The sequence below is a fragment of the Lucilia sericata genome, unplaced genomic scaffold (genome assembly GCF_015586225.1).
Source record: "Lucilia sericata isolate MDLA Ls3-8-SP2 unplaced genomic scaffold, ASM1558622v1 Contig002016F_arrow, whole genome shotgun sequence".
Taxonomy (NCBI): Eukaryota; Metazoa; Arthropoda; class Insecta; order Diptera; family Calliphoridae; genus Lucilia; species Lucilia sericata.
Window position 1 is genome coordinate 26,448 of NW_023995881.1, and position 13,261 is coordinate 39,708.

The 13,261-nt window shown below is 30.5% G+C and overlaps 1 protein-coding gene across 1 annotated transcript in view; it reads left to right on the forward strand.

The window, feature by feature from the left end:
- Positions 1–13,261, forward strand: part of LOC119613225 (nipped-B protein-like) — a gene marked incomplete at both ends in the record, with an annotated part of 37,778 nt that overhangs the window by 4,425 nt on the left and 20,092 nt on the right. Inside the window, one exon of the mRNA XM_037969180.1 lies at positions 7,738–7,830. Within this exon, the coding sequence (XP_037825108.1) occupies positions 7,738–7,830 (93 nt within the window). The remainder of the gene's footprint in view (positions 1–7,737; positions 7,831–13,261) is intronic.

Below are 13,261 nucleotides of genomic sequence, written 5' to 3' on the forward strand. Positions count from 1 at the left end.
CTCGCCAAGGTGTTTTAACATCAGCATGGATATTCCGTCGGGGCCAATCGCCTTAGATGGTTTGGCGTTGTTGATGACGTCTGAAACTTCAGCTGGGGTGAAGGTTTGTGGTATGTCCGTGACTGGAAGATTGTGAAGTTTGCGAACAACACTTCGTTTTGCCTTGTCTCTCTCAGGGTGCTCAATGAATTGCCGGCAAAATGCGCGCGAGCACCCTTCAGGGTCGGAAATGGGGATATCTGCAAACTTAATAGCGACCCTGTCATCCTTCTTCGTCGGGTTAGAGAGAGATCGAACTGTAGATCACAACTTACTCACACCCGAACTCAGGTTGCAGTTCTTCAAGTGATCTAGCCGTCTTTTCCGCTTGTCCTCATTTACCAACCTGCTGATTTCATTATTCAGCTGGGTGAGTCTTGGATCACCTGGGTTGGTATTTCGGATGTCATCTCTTTCATCTGCAAGCCTGGCTGCTTCTGCTGGGAAGTGCGGCCGCACTACGGATATACGACCAGCAGGTATAAAGCGAGCAGCTGCTGAGATGACAGTTTCACGGAACTTCCTCTCTGAATGGTGTACGTTGGAGGGAAAATTTAGATCACTGAAGATGCGTTCGGTGAATTCTCTGAAGCCGTGCCAGTCTGCTTTCTTTAGGTTTACGTATTGACGGCGTTCAGAGACGATAAAATCGTTAGGTCGATCCAGACAAACGATTATGGGTAAATTAATTATATGTCATTATTATGAATGAATTCATAGTGAATGTGTTTAAATTTCTAAACATTTTGCTATATATGTATGTGAATTTATTTTTGAGGTTATGAAATCTGTATTTAGGTCGTAAAATTGTATATCCTTGAAATATTTTAATGCGCACCGGATTTTGATTTAAAATATTTGAAACAGGGATTTGAAAAACTACTAATTGCAGTCGCAATTTACTAAATCTAGTTTTAGGCTAAAAAATAAGTAACTTGTTAAAATTTTTAATCACAAACTAATTGAATACAGTCAACTGTGCGCACACGCTGCTGCAATAACTAGCAAGTGATTTTGTTTTTCTTTAGCAGCCACACAAACTAGCAGCGGCCATGTAAAGTGCATCAGGTGGGAATCGAACCCACCACCTCCGGTCTACCAGACTAGAACACTAACCACTAACCCACCGGAGGCCACATAGTAAGACGTAATTTGACTGGATAGTATGGCTGAAAAGACTTGATGAGTTGTTTGATTTGAAAGATTTTGTTGCGTGCGCTTTTTGTTCAGCTTCTCACCTTCGTGAGAAGGGTATATATAAGTTTGTCATTCCGTTTGTAATTTCCAAAATATAATTTTCCGACCCTATAAAGTATATATATTCTGAATCCTTATAGATAGCGGAGTCGATTAAGCCATGTCCGTCTGTCTGTTGAAATCAGTTTTCCGTTCATTAATCCGTCCATTAACAACGGAGATATAAGCAAAAATCCGAGACAACCTCTGAAAATTTCATAAAAATAAGCAACAACACTGCTTATTCATTGTGTTGTGTATTTTGTTTTTTTTTTTTTATTATTTCGTTTCGTATGTTTGGATGGCTGTGTGTTTCATTGCCATGTGTATGTTGTTTTTGTTTCTTGGTGTATTCAGTTTCGTATGTTTGGATGGCGGTGTGTTTCATTGCCTTGTGTACAGAGTTGACAAAATTGGTACAATTGCACTTTTTTTGGTACAATTCAATCCTTAAAAGTACATTGGTACACCAATGATCCATTTTGTACAATTTGAAATTTATTTCCTTATTGAATTAATAATCTGAAATTGTACTTCTGACACAAAGCTCAAATGTAGGTAGTCCTTCGATAAAATCGATAAATTCTGAAGAGGAAAAATACAAATCTTGTTTATATTCTCTCATATTGTTTAGAAATTTGGAAGTAGACTTTGGACTAGTCTAATGAATTTTCTATCGTCTGGTCTATAAATTAATCTAGGGACTAGTCTCTGAATTAGTCTTTGCGTTATTTACCGACTTTCCTATTATCTAGTCTTTAGAGTCTAGTCTGAGACTATTCTATTATCTAGTTTATAGACTATTCTATGAATTTGCCAACCCTGCTTGTGTATATTGTTTTTGTTTCTTGGTGTATTCGGTTTCGTATATTTGGGTCTCTGTTGGTTTCATTGCGTTTTGTATTTTGTTTTTTTTTTTTTGTGTATTTCGTTTCGAATGTTTGGATGTCTGCTGATTTGCCTGCCTTGTGTATTTTGTTTTTTTGTGTGTTTATTTCGTTTAGCGTTGTTGTTGTTCATTATGTTTTGCTATTGCTATAATAATATGGTCGGGAAAATTAAATAAATTAAAATTTTATAAAATTTATATTTTTTAAATACACTATGGTGAAGAGTATATAAGATTCGGCAGAGTCGAATATAGTACTCTTACTTGTTTTATTTTGGTGTTTACATTTTACAATGATAAATATAAATAATATCGCTAACTTAAATAAATTATGTATAATATTTGTAAATTTAGGTATAAAATATATGTTATATTTAGTAGAATCGAATGGTTTCTTATTTATGTGTTTAAATTTGATGTAAATATTAGGATTTCCAAATTCCCGACGTTTTTTGATTGCCGGGAATCGGGAAAAAATATTCACGTTCCCGGTAACCCGGGAATTCCCGATAAAATAAAAAAAAAATAAAAAAACGTTTACGCGATGTTTTATTGAATTTTTGTAACTTAGAAATATGTATATATAAAATCAGGGTTGGCAATAGTTTTGAAGCAGTGAAGATAAGGGTAACGGTATTTGGATTATTTCGGTAACGTTATTTTAGCGGTAATGGTAGTGAGATAAAAGGGCATTTTAAATATACGAAAAATTATTTAAAAATAATATAAAATAACGTTAATTTGGTAGCGATATTTTAGAGATAACGGTAGGAGCTGAGGAAATGACTTTTGAACTCCACAATTTATGGGTTAAAAAAGTCCAATATGTAAAACTTCGGAAATATATTTTATATTATCTGAACTATAATACTCCGAAAATACTTTATTTAAAATCCCAGCAAAAAAATTTTGAAGTTGTTAAAGAAGAAGGGATATTTTCATGATTTCTTTAGTAAGTATTCTATTTAATGCGTTTTTAATACATGCCTAAATTCTAAAAAAATTGTCATCAGTGAAGGCATGAAAAATGAACCCAAATTCACTCATGTAACTCCACTATAGGAATTGTAATATTTTACTGTAATTTGGTATTCTCTTAGGAGATTTAACGAAAACGTGCATTTCATACAATAAAGATTAAAAATGACATTAATTTTTTATTAGATTTTTGTTAAAATTAGTAATATTAAGTCCATTAATAAGAGAAGGAAAAAACCAAGACTGCTTAACGGATTTTAAAACACAATGGGTATTTTTCCTCTGCATGAATTTAAATCCAATCAAAATCAGTTAGTTATGTTTTATCTTATTCTATTTTTATCAATATCACGCAAAAAAATTATTTAAATATTGATAATTAAATCGAAATACCATTAATGCATTTTTAAATAAATATAGTGCACCAATGAAAATTCGCTTGAGAATCATCGAATATTCATTGTTTATAAGAACTCATTTAAATGACGAACTATTTTTGCAAATACGAACCCATGCATGCCAATGACACGCTAATGTTAAAATCATGCATGTTTCCCCTAAATATGAACCAGTTCAATATCAGTACAACCCATGCATTTACTACTTTTTTTGCACGTCTTTTTTTGCTAGGATGTAAAACAGTAAAGAATTAATACGTATTCACTAAAATATTACAAAAAAATGCGATTTTTTCGAAATACGTCGAGTTCAAATCGCAGGTACAGCTAAATTGTAAGAATTATAGATCTAATTTTATTACCGTTTTATTCCCTCATCTATTGTCCATAACTTGTCAACTACCATAACAAATGATAGGTTTCACTATTAAACAATTTGTTTATTGAATAACAAGAAATCGCGTTGATAGAAACAAATTTTTCAATTTAAATATTTTTTTGCTTCTCCTGTAAAATTTTTAAAATGTTAGATAGGGCCGTCTGCGTTTTAGGTGACGATGTTTTTCTTAAATTTCTTAAAAGTGCAAAAAATGTACCAGAGGAAGACATAATTACCCGTTTTAAAAAGCTTAATTGCTTTTTTGCTATAGATAATAATTAGTATTTACGCTCAAAAGTACTAACTTTGCCCATTTTTCATCCACATACCCCTTCTTCTCCCCTTTTAATACTAATCAATATACTAATCAATATATAACTATGTTCGAAATTTAAGGAAAATTCTTCCACCTGTTTAAGTGTGATTAAAAAAGATAGCATTGTTTTAAAAGTACAAAAAATGTTTAAAAGAATACATTAAAGTAGTTTGAATTGTCTGAAGATATGCATTTTTTGAGTGTTTACAAATTTCCTTTTTTACCGTTTTTCCCCCTAATGGTGGGCTTTCGAAATATACATATTTCTGAGATTATAAAAATCATAGTCTATAATATTTTGATTTCATAATAGAAAAAATCGGTCTTAAAGCAGACCGACCATTTGGCCTATTTTTTGTACCCTCCTGGTCCAACATTCCCAACGACACTTTGCTAGTACATACATATTTCTGACAAATTAAAAAGTTTAATCAAAAATGATTTTGCTAAAGTATAGATAAAATCAGTATTTTCTCTCAAAAGTATTAATTTTTGCCGTTTTTACCCATTTTACCCCCTTGTTGTCCCCTCCTAGTCCAAGTTTGAAAAAAAATATAGCCTATAACAATCTCCAAGTATTTATTTCAAATTTGAAGACGACTTACAAAGAGATTTATAATATATTTATATTAGGATATTGGGATTATACATAATTTATTTTAATTAGCGATATGATTTCCATTTATCATTGTAAAATGTAAACACCAAAACACTCCATTCTACTAAGTTTAACAAAAAGCGCACACAACAACAAAATCTTACAAATCAAACAACTCATCAAGTCTTTTCATCCATACTATCCAGTCAAATTACGCTACTATCCAGTTTTTATTACGTGGATAGCAAGAAAACGAAACCAAGAACTAAACAATACGCAAGCAGCTTACTCAGTTCGGTTGATTCGGTTGTTCAGTTCGGTTGAGTTGAAAAAACTTAACATGGCCGCTGCTTGTTTGTGTGGCTGCTGAAGAAAAACAAAATCACTTGCTAGTTATTGCAGCATCGTGTGCGCACAGTTGACAGATTTCAGTTAGCTTCTAAAGGCTGTGTTAGTCTCTACGTTCCATTCCGTGATGAATCAGCTGATTCCTTTTTGGCTTACGAAAACCTGTGTAAGTGGTTAGTTTTGCCGTAACGTTTAATTTACGTTGCGGATGAACCTGTAGAAAATAGATTTTAATCCGCAACGTTAAGTGACAGCTACAAACAGCTGACATAAAATACAAAAAATGTAAACAAGAAGAAAAAAAAACAGTGATGTTAATGTTTTAAAAATAATAATGTACATCCGAAAAATTTTATTTATTACTATTAATTGAAATACTTAATAATTAAACAATAAAATTAATAATAATAATAAAATAGTAAATATTTGAAATATGTCAAAGAAAATATAAGAGTTGACATTAGTTTCAACATAAACGCCATAAGAAAAAAGAAAAGTCCAAGAAAGAAATTAAAAAAATCGTGTTTCGAGTTTCGTGTTTTTATTTTTTATAATTAATTTAATTATTAAAATTCGTTATAAATGTGTCCACTGATAATCATTGGTCAAGAAGTTTGTAGATCGTTTTTTTTTAAATCGATGACGAGAAATAAATTTTTTAAGTTGAACAAAATGATATTTTGTATAATAAATTTAACAAGGAATATAGATTGCCGGAAAAAAAGATCGTGTGGACAAAAATTTCTAAGGAAATGGGAATTCCTGGTAAGTATCATAAAAGTCTATAATACAATTGATTAATAAATCTGTTTCATTTTTATTTATTTAATTGCAGAGAACAGAAAATTACAAATGTCTTCAATTTAAGCGCTAAATCTATGTAAAATTGTAAATATATGGAAAAAAAGCAACTCTACCAAAGAAAGAAAATCAACTCTGGTTTTTGACACAACAAATCAGAGTTGCTTTTTTTGCTGTTATTCTCAAAAACAGCTGCTACGTTCATACATAGAAACTAACTACACATAAACAGTCAACGGAACGTTACAGAACGGAAACGTTACGGAACGTAGAGACTACCTTAGCCTTAAGGGAAAAGTAAATACTTGAACATTTTTCAGTTTAGTCGGCAATTTAGAAAATAAAACTAAAAACTAAATATTAAAACCTGATTTGAAATATATATTTTTATTTTCCATTTATTAAAAAATGGTTGAAATTTTCTTAGAAAAATTTTGTATTTCTTTATGATTTTTAGATTAAAATTGTAATTGGCGGGATTTTATGAAGAATAGATATTTTACTATATTTGCTGATGTTTTCTTGTTTAAGATATTGTTTTCAGCATTTCAATTTATATTTTTTTATTATACAAAATTAATAAAGGATTACTATCTACTAAATATGGAAACGGATTAGTATATATTAGACTTTGTTAGCAATTTTTTCATGAATATTGCAGAAAAAAGTAAAAATTCAAAAAAATTCCGTCATGTACAAATTAATAAATTCTATGAACTTTTAATAATTTGAATGAAAATGGTTTGGGAAAAAATGCATGTTCGATTCATACAATTTATTACAAAATTCATTCCAGTTATGTATAAATTTTGTCTGTGCTTGTTGCAGATGAAGCCAGCTTACCTCTGGCTTATCCTACGGTTATATCACCGCTCTTGAAAGAATGAGAAAATCCAATTCATTCTTTGCCAGGATACACGTGCTTACCTTGTCCTCAGAAGACGGGACAAATAAGGTGTAACCTTTGACCCTTAAGCCAAGAACCTTATTGTTGTTAATTCAAGGTTTCTGGATAAGGGCCACGTCCATCTGTGAATCACCACTAGCAACCTCTTTGGTTCTGTCAGTTTTGGGTACCGGAACCTGACAGTGACAAGACCAAATCTAGCAATCCCTCCCATCTCATCTAGGACATCTAAGGACTTACGATCCACTGCGAATCGAAAGTTCTTGCCAGTATTCTCTTTACACACCAGTGAGTTCACATGTCTCCATTGGTCTACTATGGTTTGCACCGTTCTCACGGGTCTCTCACTGTTACTACTGACCGTAGTGGCAATTCGGAAGGCTGTATCACCTCAAGCTTTGCTGCAGGGTTAATGTCGCTACTTTTGCCAATTGCCGATTTTAAGAACTCCAAGGAGTTCTTGTTTCCGCGATTGACAACCTTCACTCCCTTAACCCAAAATTTGTTTAACATAGATTTTAAAAAACTGAAAATGGAGTTTTGAAACTACCGTGTAAACAATTTTTTTTTTTTATCGTAGCTAAGAACAGGTTCACGATATCTTTTAAGGACAAAAACTTATATTCGAGTAAATATGATATATTTTATGTAATAAAATAGATTTATTAGAATATTTTCCAAAACAATATACTCAAATCATTACAATCAACTAATTATTTTTTTTAATAATGAGACTTTCTAACCTAGGAAATAACACCCATTACCGAAATTCAAGAACATTTTGCTGAGATGCTTATATAAATATATAATCTTGTGATGTTTATTAATTAAAATAAACTTCTTTACAGCATGGCATCCTGCGAAAAATCAATCAAATTATCGATGTTGTTAACACGGCACACGACACCGGGACATCATGGCTGGAAGGACTATTAAACAGTGTATGTAAATTTTTAATTAATGACATATTTTAGATCAATCAAAACTTTCATATTGTATTACAACTATGGTATCTTCAGAATTTCTTTCTTCAATCCCATAATACCGAGATTGGTAAAATTTTAACTGATAGCCCAGGAAAATAAGGGTTTTGCTGCGGAATTTTAGATAGCTATGCTTATGCATCTCCTTAGCATAATAAGTAAGGGATTAAAAGTCACCGAAAATATCGTGTGCGCTAAGCGAGATATTTGGGGTCAAAGGTTATAAAAATCAGTTTTTAGCGAATATCTCGCTCATTTTGCGTTGTACGCGTTTTTATGTTATAATAATTTTTATAGAGAATTGAATTTCCTACATTTTGGTTGAGTAGATAATAAATGTTATTTTTGGGCTTTTGTATTAAATGTGTATATTACCCTTATTAATTATATTATTTAAGTCAAATTAGTTGTATTCTATAATACTACAATTCCACTTCCGTATAACTTCCAAAAAATAGCATAAAAATTACTTCTTCAGAAGTAGTGAATTTGGAATCAAATAAAAGGACATCCCTCCCATGACAAGCCTGTGTTTAAATCATCACTTCTTCAGGTCTTTTTCAGTTCTTCTATGGAGTAAATTCTACTTCTTTTTCGCCTCTTTGGAAGTTCCTTTTTTGCTGGGTAATAAAGTACACAAAAAAAGCAAATACTTTACAGCTGAAAAAACTGTATTACCTACATTTGTGTCAGATTTTTTAAATATTTTTGTATTTCTTAAGCTGGAGGCACAGGGTATACAGAGGCGTCACGAGCAAAAAACTATTTCTATCTCTTTCAACACAAGTTTCACACTTTTTTTAGCTAAACAACATCTTATTGTAGACTTTTTAATCGTCAAAGGTGACACCTCTGTATACTTTGTGCTGGAGGTCCCAACACACAACAGAATCAATCAGGGTACACTCATAAGGTGAAGTCAATTCAACAGCTGATCACTCATTTTTTTATTTGAGGTAGATACAACTGTCAAAGTACACCATTTAGAGTTGCCACAATCCGAAAAAAATTTGTACATCTATCTAGGGATTCATTATATTTTTAGGACAAAAAAATAATAAATTAATTTTTTATTCATTTTAATCCGTAGTAAATTTATGCGAAATACTCAAAAATTGCACAAACTATTTGTCTTAAATATGCATCTATTTTATCAGTTATAGGGAACTTTTTACTAATCAATTGAGAGTACAAACATCCCACAATTGTAAATAAAATTATTAAAACTTGATTTTATCATAGATATCATAATTTTTAACAACTTTCCATGGTAGTGGTTTGGTCACATTTCTATAAAGATCATTATATATTTCTTATACGACAATGGTAGAGACCTACACGGTATTATAAGTTCCCAATATTGACTGATAAAAAATAATATGTATATAATTTGTATTTCTGCTACCACATACTTACAATTTTGTAATCTAATACTAATTTTTTGTTATTTTAATTGATAATTTATTTACTTTTTTAATAAGTAAATAATAAATAATATTCTATTTTTCAATTCGTGTATAATTTTTAATAAATTTTATCTTATAATACATATTTACTTTACGTGAAGAGATTTTTGGGTATGTGAGATTATCTTTTTGTAAGGTAAATTAAAAAAACACGGTGGCAACATGTAAATTTTTTGACAGAAGTATCTACTTCTGTTGTTTTTGTAGAATTGACTTCACCTTATAAGTGCACCCTGGAATCAATGTTGTTGTGTGCTACAAGTTACAAGTATAAAAGGGTTGACGCGTAGAATGTTTAAAGTAGATCTACTTTCTACTTTTGTAAGCCTCATAAGCGGCGTACGAACATATCAGCTGATTTTGACAATTATATCTATTTTTAATGTGTATTTATCAATTTTAATACACTAAAACGAGTTAAATTTTGAGAATATAAATAAAAAACTTTAAAAACGGGAAGTTCTTTGTAAATAAAGCAAAAAATTGACGCTTAAGAAGCGTAGCATGTAACTTGATGCGTATGATGCAAAGTGGCGGTTTACACAAGGAAACTTTTAATTTTGTGTTTGGGAGAATGAGATGGTTGATATTTCGTTCTCTTTTTCTCACACACAAAATCAAAAGTTTGCCTGTGTTAACCGGCAAAATAAAGGCATGAAAAGCACGAAATGCTTTGCCGCGAAATCGCGTAGTGTGTGGACCTCCAGCTTTATGCGTTTTTATGTAAAACTGAAAAAATAACGAAATACAGAACACTAAATAAAATACAGAACATTTTCACGTTGTTTAGCAAAAAATAATTTATACAGAACAGGGCTCTAAAATACAATACTATTTGTATAATACAGAACGTCTGGTCACCGTGGTTATAGTGCATTCATTTTTCATGCAATGACATTTTCAAATCTTAATATTTTTAACTCCAATAGATCTACTTTCTACTTTTGTAAGCCTCATAAGCGGCGTACGAACATATCAGCTGATTTTGACAATTATATCTATTTTTAATGTGTATTTATCAATTTTAATACACTAAAACGAGTTAAATTTTGAGAATATAAATAAAAAACGGGAAGTTCTTTGTAAATAAAGCAAAAAATTGACGCTTAAGAAGCGTAGCATGTAACTTGATGCGTATGATGCAAAGTGGCGGTTTACACAAGGAAACTTTTAATTTTGTGTTTGGGAGAATGAGATGGTTGATATTTCGTTCTCTTTTTCTCACACACAAAATCAAAAGTTTGCCTGTGTTAACCGGCAAAATAAAGGCATGAAAAGCACGAAATGCTTTGCCGCGAAATCGCGTAGTGTGGACCTCCAGCTTTATGCGTTTTTATGTAAAACTGAAAAAATAACGAAATACAGAACACTAAATAAAATACAGAACATTTTCACGTTGTTTAGCAAAAAATAATTGATACAGAACAGGGCTCTAAAATACAATACTATTTGTATAATACAGAACGTCTGGTCACCGTGGTTATAGTGCATTCATTTTTCATGCAATGACATTTTCAAATCTTAATATTTTTAACTCCAATACAGATAATGTCCCATTTTTTCTTTCTAATATTAGCTAAAAGTACATAATTAATTTCTGTTACATCCTTTATCACAGCATCACTCTCTGCTCCATAGTGTGATGTCCGTCTATCCGAAATTTCCGATGGGGTCACAGGTCACAATTATGAATATAATTTGAAATATATTCCAGGAATATATGTCCACCAATTTAATCGATTTAATTGTCTAATATAGACAACCTACTTTAATTTGAAAATTCAAAAATTTTTTACAAAATATTTAAAGATAAAGTATGATTTTAATAAAATTTGGTGGGAATATTACCCCAATTATGTGGATTGTGACCACCAATTGCATTGCACTATGGGTCATAAAGCGAGTTTGAGATATAAAGTATAACAATGTATAAGCATATATTAACTGCTTATCAAAAACGTAAAAATTATGACAAATTTGTTATTAGTACAATTTTTATTAAGATTTGAAAATATTAGTGCAATGGAAAACAATGCACTATAGCTCGAAAACAACTAATGATACGCAAAAATATTTTTCAACCCAAATGCATGAATTTCAATTCTCTATAGAAATTATGATAACATTAAAATACGTACGACGCATATTAAGCAAGATATTCACCAAAAACTGATTTTTGTAACCTTTGACCTCCAATATCTCGCATAGCGCACAAGATAATTTCGGTGACTTTAAATTCCTTACTAATTATTCTAAGGGGAAGATATGTGCCAATTTTTATTTAGCTATGTGAAATTCCCCAGATTGTTCATTTTTTTGCCAAATTTTTTTTTTATTTTATTCTTCGATTTTTTAAGTTTTTTTTTTTTTAAAAACAAACAAAATATTTTTTCAGTTTCATTGTTTATTAGAAAATTATCATTTTGGTTTGTTATTAAGTTATTAGTTAGTTAGTTAGTTTGAAAGAAGGATGTACCTAGTCATCTGTTGTAACCTGTATTAGATATTGAATACGAGTAATCAGTAGGTAGACCAGATTTCCTACATTTCTTGTAATGTTTATTTTTCAGGCTAGGAAGAAATTTTATGTTCTAGAGTGGCCTTTTTTTTCGCTTTGCGAGATGTTGGAGGTCAAAGGTCACAAAAATCCGTTTTATGAATATCTCGTTTATTATGCGTCGTAATTAAATGCTCTTATAATTTCAATAGAAAATTAAAAATCCTATATTTTATTGACATATTATTTTTGCATATCATTAGCTGTTTTCGAGCTATAGTGCATTATTTGTTCATTGCAACGATTTTTTCAAATCTTAATATTTATAACGCTAAAGATACATAATTAATTTCTTCTTATTACTGCATCACTCTCTGGCCCAAAGTGCAATGTCCATTTATCCAAAATTTTCAAAAGTTATAATTATGAATATAATTTTAATAAAATTTATTGACATAATTACTGCACCACTCTCTGGCCCAAAGTGCAATGTCCATTTATCCAAAATGTTCAAAAGTCATAATTATGAATATAATTTTAATAAAATTTATGGACATAATCTACAAAGTCACAGGCCTATTTCCACTTGATTTCATTGAAATCAGACTACTACAAGCTATAATATATGTAGTTAACCGGCTTTAATTTGTTTCTAATATTAATGCATACTAATATATTAATGTACTAATATACATTTTTGTGCTAAGAAATAATAAGGTTCTGTCATTCACGAACGAAGTAATTATAAGACCAACCATAAGATGTTCCTAAAATCGTTGAAAAAAAAGTTTTATTTTACTATTTAAGGGTTATTGTACTTAGAGATGTTATTGATCTGACTTAGAGAAGAAGACATTTTTCTTCTCTAAGTCAGATCAATTGTAAATAAGGTTGTTATTCCGATTAGTCATATATGGAGTAATTTTTTTGTACTAACAGCCAAGTAATATTTTTTTGAAATTTTGTTGTATAAATCATTCTTATTAAATTAATTCAGAAAAAAAACAATACAATAATTTTTTCTTAAAAATCTAATTATTGAAATGGCATCCCAGAAATGTAATGCTAAAGACCGTGTTCAAGCCATCATGGATATTATTTTTTTTTCCAAGAAAAAAATCGATTGTAGCATAACCGGTTCTAGTGTGTAAAATTAAAAATTTGTGAACCTGTTCACAAAATTATTCTAGGTATTATTTTTTTCGTACAAAAAAAAAAAAAAAAAAAAAAAAATACCGATTGTATTGAAACTTGTTGTAAAGTAACCAGCTCTAGTGGAACCTGTTGTAAGTAGAATTGATAAAGTAGGAACCTACTCACAAAATTATCGTGGTCATTACCCGTTCTAGTGGAACCTGTTGCATAATAGAAAAATTGGAAACCTATTTACAATATTATCTATGATATTATTTTTTGTCGTGAGCAT